Here is a 6,387-nt window from a genome sequence, read left to right as displayed (position 1 = left end):
TTCAATTTACCTTGGCCTTTCAAATGCTTCAGTGACTCATGGTCCGTGTGAATAATGAACTCCTTGGATCACAAGTAATGTTGCCATGTCTCCAAAGCTCGCACCAATGCATAGAGCTCCTTGTCATATGTTGAGTAGTTCAACGCTGCACCATTGAGCTTCTCACTGAAGTAGGCAATTAGCCTCTTTTCTTGCATAAGAACAACACCTATACCAATACCAGAAGCATCACATTCGATTTCAAAAACCTTAGAAAAATCTGGTAGAAGTAGTAAAGGAGCAGTACTTAGCTTTTCTTTTAATGCGTTGAAGGCTTTCTCTTGTGCCTCTCCCCACTTAAATCCAATATTCTTCTTGATGATTTCCGTTAAAGGGGAAGCGATGGTGCTGAAATTTGGCACAAACCTCCTATAGAACCCGGCTAAACCATGAAAACTCCTTACTTCAGTGATGGTGCTAGGGGTAGGCCATTCCCTGATAGCTTTCACCTTCTCCTCATCAACTTCCACGCCTCTTGAACTAACAACAAATCCAAGGAAAACAACCCTATCTACGCAAAAGTTGCATTTCTTAAGGTTAGCAAATAATTTTTCACGCCTCAAAGCTTCAAGAACACATTTCAAATTATCAATATGGTCATGCAAACTCTTGCTATAGATCAGAATGTCATCAAAATAAGCAACAACAAATTTTCCAATAAATGCACGTAGCACATGGTTCATGAGACGCATAAATGTGCTAGGAGCATTCGTCAATCCAAATGGCATCACTAACCATTCATATAGCCCTTGTTTTGTCTTAAAAACTATTTTCCACTCATCTCCTTCCTTAATTCGAATTTGATTATACCCACTCTTCAAATCAATCTTAGAAAATATAGTGGATCCATGTAATTCATCAAGCATGTCATCTAAGTGAGGAATAGGGTGACGATACTTTACCGTTATCTTGTTTACAGCTCGACAATCCACGCACATCCTCCAAGTCTCGTCTTTCTTTGGAACCAGCAGCACAGGCACAACACAGGGACTCATGCTTTCACGAACATGTCCTTTGGTTATAAGTTCTTCGACTTGGCTTTGAAACTCTTTGGTCTCTTCTGGACTACTTCGATAAGCTGGTCGGTTTGGAATGGAAGCTTCCGGAATGAGATCAATCTGATGCTCGATTCCTCTTTTAGGTGGTAACCTAGGTGGCGTATCCTCAGAAAAGACATCCTTAAAATCCTACAAAAGAGACATCACAGCACTAGGCAAAGAAACATTATGGTCAGCCAAAGAAAGATAGGCCTCCTTGTATAGAAATAAGATCATCGGTCTATCGGAGTTAAAAGCACTTTTGATCTCTCTTTCTTTTGCATAGAAGCTCATTTTTCTTTCTTCTTTCTTTTTCAAGGCCGAACTTTCAATCTTTTCTTTTTTTCCACTCTCTTTTTTTATTCTTAGTCCACCATCTTTTTTTTCATTTTCAATCTCATTTTCTTTTTCTATCTCAGCCACACCTTTTCCTCTTGTTGCAACGGACTTTTTGATCTGGAGTTGTTCCTCAAATACTTGACGATGTGTTAAAGGTGCAAGTGTAATGTTCCTACCATCCTTGCTGAAGCTGTAGCGGTTCTTATACCCATCATGTGTGGTCCGTCTATCAAATTGCCACGGTCTTCCAAGAAGCAAATGGCTAGCTTGCATGGGTACAACATCACATAGAACCTCATCCGTGTACCTTCCAATAGTAAATGAAATAAGGACCTGCTTGGTTACCTTCATTTCTCCACTGTCATTGAGCCATTGGAGTTTATATGGCTTTGGATGCTTCAAGGTAGGTAGACCAAGCTTGTTCACCATTAACTTGCTTGCCACATTAACACAGCTGCCACCATCAATAATCAAACCGCATACCCGATCTTTCACATGGCAGCGGGTGTAGAAGATGTTCTCCCTTTGCAGCCCGTCATCGTCTTCTTTGGCTTGCATATGGAGAGCTCTTAGCACAACAAGAGCTTGGCCATCAACAGCAAGCTCAACATCACTAGTATCTTCAACTGATGGAGTGGACTCATTTCCTTCATCTTCCTCTTCAGTTTCGATCTCCCCATTATCTAATATGATCATTGATCGCTTGTTTGGGCATTGAGAAGCAATATGACCTGATCCTAAACAACGAAAACATTTGATGTCACGATTTATTTGAGGTTGGGAAGATGAGTTACCCTTATCTTTATTGCAAGGTTGTGTCTTGGCCACATTCGTCTCTCCCTTTGATTTTGAAACTTCTTTCTCAGTTGGTTTTGATGATCCCCGCTTCTGCTTCCAAGGGGATGAACTCGCAGCCTTATACTTGGAAGATGATCACACTCCTTTCTTGAGTTGTCTTTCAACTTTCATTGCCATGTGTACCACATCGTCAAGCTCCACGTAGTGATGCAGCTCAACAATATTGGCAATCTCACGGTTCAGGCCACAAATGAACCGAGCCATGGTCGCCTCTCGGTCCTCCTCAATGTTAGCCCGAATCAAGGCTATCTCCATCTCCTTGTGGTAGTCTTCCACAGTCATGGACCCCTGCTTCAGACTTTGCAATTTCAAATGTAAGTCCCGATAATAGTGAGATGGAACAAACCTTCTTCTCATAACGGCTTTCATATCCTCCCAATTATCTATGGGAACCTCACGGTTTCGACGTCTACTCAGGGTCAGCTGATCCCACCATATAATGGCATAGTCGGTAAAAGCCACCGCAGCAAGCTTCACTTTCTTCTCCTCCGAGTAATTGTGATAATCGAATACTAGCTCAACTTTCCTCTCCCATTCAATAAAAACATCAGGCTCATTTTTACCTTGAAATGGAGGAATAGACAGCTTGATGGTGCCCATGTTACGATCTATGGCTTCCCTTTCTTGGTTTTGCCTTTGAACATGCCTTGGCCTTTCGAGTCTAATAGCCCTAACCCTCCTCCAAGTAGCATTGGAGACCACTTCATTGCTCGCCCCATCATCATAGTCATCATCTGGGACATTTGGAGCAAAATGTGGCCGCTGGTCGGGTCTTCGATGCCTAGGTAATGGCTCTTGCTGAAGTTGTTTGAGCCGATCCTCATGCCTATCCAACCGATCTCGAATCTCATTGAACACGACATTCATGCGCTCAAATTGTTGCTGCATGGCCCGCATGATTGTAGTCTGATCATCCCCTCCTCCATCATTTGGATCAACCCTGCCACCATGCTCTCCAGACATAGTGAGCTGCAACTGAAATATTATGAACAAAGGAGGATCCTCACTCACTCCCTCACGTATTTGCACTCAGTTGGATGTCACAAAACACTCATGTTTCACTCAGAAAATTGAGTTATCTCTGCTCACTTGTTTTCCTCCAAAAAGTTCTAGAGAAACTAAGCAAGTCAAAACAATCAAACACTTATTCAACCCAACAAACTCAGAATACCGATTCTAGGCTCAGTTGGATCGAGGTTACGATGTCAATCAAGGAATGATGGAAAGAAGATATGAAGCAAACAAAAATGATGATATGATGAAGCAAAATAGAATTGATGATAAGATAGAGAAAATCAAATCAAAGCAGCACAATGGAGATGGTAAACGGAGTTGAAAAGAAACGTACAAATGGAAACGGAATCACGGCAGCCACAGATGGCACTAGATGTCACGAGATGCAAACAAAACAAATCAAATGATCTTTGTTCTTCCTTTTCTTTTTTGCTTTTCTTTTTTTTTTCTCTTCTTTTTTGCAACAATACTAGAAAGTAGATGAAGATAACAAGATTGTGATGATAAAAACAAAATAAACACTAGGAAAGATAGATAAACCTGATTTGGAACTTGGCTCTGATACCAAAGATGATGCGAACCTCGACGAACAATGCCGCGAGACCCAGCAACAATAAGATTGGAACTCAGTTCCGGGATCGTCCAAAGGAGGTTTCGGAGGGATGGTGATAAAGAAACCTTGTAAATGGATCGCCTTGAAATTCAGCATGGGGAAGGGTATTGATGCCACACTCAAGCAAGATGAGAAGGTGAGTGATAAGTCATGGAGTTTTGATCACCACAAGTTGCCTTGATAAGATCGAAATTAGTTCTTTGCCTAAGAACAAGAAGGAAGCTCTCACAAAAGAGAAACTCAAATTTTCATTCAAACTTACCTCATTTGTCATACAAGAGTTCTCCTATTTAACATCCCATAAGATCCCCTATGCACTAATTATGCAATAAATATCATGCTTGCATGCATGGGTTTTATTATCCACTAATGCAACCACTAATCCCTAATACTAGCTTAATGCAACCATGCATGCATGGTATTTGTTATACTAGCTTAGGAACTTTCAAAAATGCATTAAAAACCCACAAAGGACATCAAAAGACACTTTAGAACCACTCCCCCATGCATGCACACGAAAATGGTTCTCATGTTGGACCAATTTCACTTTCAAATTGAAGGAATGTGATCAACTTAGTTGTTGCCTCCATTGTGCATTGATCCTCCTTTTCCTTGAGCCTCATTATTAAGCCTTCCAAAGCTTGCTTCATTCTCTTAGTCTTGGACCTTGTCATGGGTCCCCCAATTCCCTTCAATGCCTCTTCTTGGCTCACATCAGATGGAATATTGACCCGTTGATCATAGAGAATCAAGAACCAATATTATGAGAACAATGGAGAATATCGACCCAATGATTATAACAAAACCAAGAACCGATATTATAAAAGTGCTGAGAATTACAAGTGCTCACCCGTAATCCCTGCAGAGTTGCTGAAGAACAACAAGGAGGAAAACTCTCTCAAAATATAATGTTTGCTACCCTCTTTGATATCTACTCAAGACATTATATAGAACTGAAAATGGTAGTTTCCAAGGCATGGAAAGAGAAGATAATGAATGCAAGTCTTCATGGACACTCCCTTTCCAACAAATGGTAGTTTCCAATGCATGGAAAGAGAATATGATGAATGCAAGTCTTTATGCACACTCCCTCTAGCTGCCCTCCAACTTGGGAATTCGTCTCAAAATGTCGGTGGCATTAAATGGCACACCAATTCCAACCAGAATGGTGTGTTTTCCCACCATTCTAGTATGGTATTTGGCTAGGAACATGTTGCATCATGATATTCCATTCTTCCACAGCTAATTGACCCATTTTAGGGTTGACTTGTATGAAGTTGATCATTCAGCATGGCATCGACTGTAACTCCATAGCCTGCCCTTCCAAGATACGATATGTCAATGCTTGTACAACATGTTGAACTTGCTTGACCTCTGTTTTCATTATCAGCTCAACTGGCATGTGCAAGTCCTCTTCATGCTCCTCGTGGTTCGGGACGTACATCTTGACTTGCAGTCTTGTCTCATTGGCTTGGAGTTGATCCGGAGTTGTATCAACTTCTCTTGAGGTATATATCGGTCGATATTGGTCTGCCTCTTCTAAGGTATCTATCGATCGATATCGGTCTACTTCTCTTGAGGTATATATCGGTCGATATTGGTCTTTCCTTCTCATGGTATATCTCGGTCGATATTAGCTTACTTGCATTAAGATATATATCGGTCGATATTGACCTACCTCTTCTAAGGTTTCTATCGTTCGATATCGGTCTACCTCTCTTGAGATATATATCGGTCGATATTGGTCTTTCTTCTCATGGTATTATTTGGTCGGGATCGACCTTCCTCTCTAAAGGTATGTCCCGGCCGATATTGATCTATCTTCTTAACTTTGCTATCTCCTTTTCCTTTTTCACCAGGGACCCACAAAACCTAACCCATATCACTAGGCCTCCCTTCAAGTCTAGTCGAAGGAGGTGCAGCCGACTGACTAGACACAAGTCTATTTTTGTTTCTTTGCCTGTCCTTACTCATGACTCTACTACAGGTACTGTAGTGGCCTCGTGATCCTCTGCTATAGTTATCCCGTGAGCTCAAGTACAGTGATCCCGTGAGTCTTTTTGATCCTTTAAATAGAGCTATTACCCTTTCTTCATTCTTCATTCGCCCCGTTTCTTTGTCTTCTTTGTTCACTTCGTCTTACCGAGAGTATGGCCTCAGATCCCCCTCCCTGAGGGCAATTCTTGTTGGACAAGGCGAAATCTATATATGAGTTTGCCAAAGCTTTGGCTTTAATTAACCTTTTGGTCCGATAAACTATCCCTAGGAATGAAGTTTTTCGAGATCTAGAATCTCTAGCCAAAGGCGCGACTGTTCTGCAAACCCGACGGGTTTCAGAGAAGTTCCCTCTACTCATGGAGGACCAACCCAATAGCCAATGGATGTCACGACGAGGGCATAGCCCATGTTACCTGCAGGCTAGGATGGTCGCTCTGGAAACAGAGCTCTAGGGCTCAGGCAGGGGAGGAACTCTTCAGTCACCTTTCC

At 41.7% G+C, this 6,387-nt stretch overlaps 1 protein-coding gene across 1 annotated transcript; it reads right to left on the bottom strand.

Annotated features, from left to right (window-relative positions):
• Positions 1–249: 249 nt before the first annotated feature.
• On the bottom strand, positions 250–3,236 carry LOC122026680. The gene is made up of 5 exons (XM_042585410.1): positions 2,397–3,236; positions 2,210–2,303; positions 1,554–2,152; positions 406–1,226; positions 250–259 (listed from the first exon to the last, which is right to left on the bottom strand). Exons 1-5 carry the CDS (start codon positions 3,234–3,236, stop codon positions 250–252), a joined length of 2,364 nt encoding a protein of 787 aa, XP_042441344.1.
• Positions 3,237–6,387: the final 3,151 nt, after the last annotated feature.

Source organism: Zingiber officinale, chromosome 10A (assembly GCF_018446385.1).
Source record: "Zingiber officinale cultivar Zhangliang chromosome 10A, Zo_v1.1, whole genome shotgun sequence".
NCBI classification, from domain to species: domain Eukaryota; kingdom Viridiplantae; phylum Streptophyta; class Magnoliopsida; order Zingiberales; family Zingiberaceae; genus Zingiber; species Zingiber officinale.
Note: the sequence above shows the minus strand (reverse complement) of the source record. Positions and strands in the feature narration are given on the sequence as shown.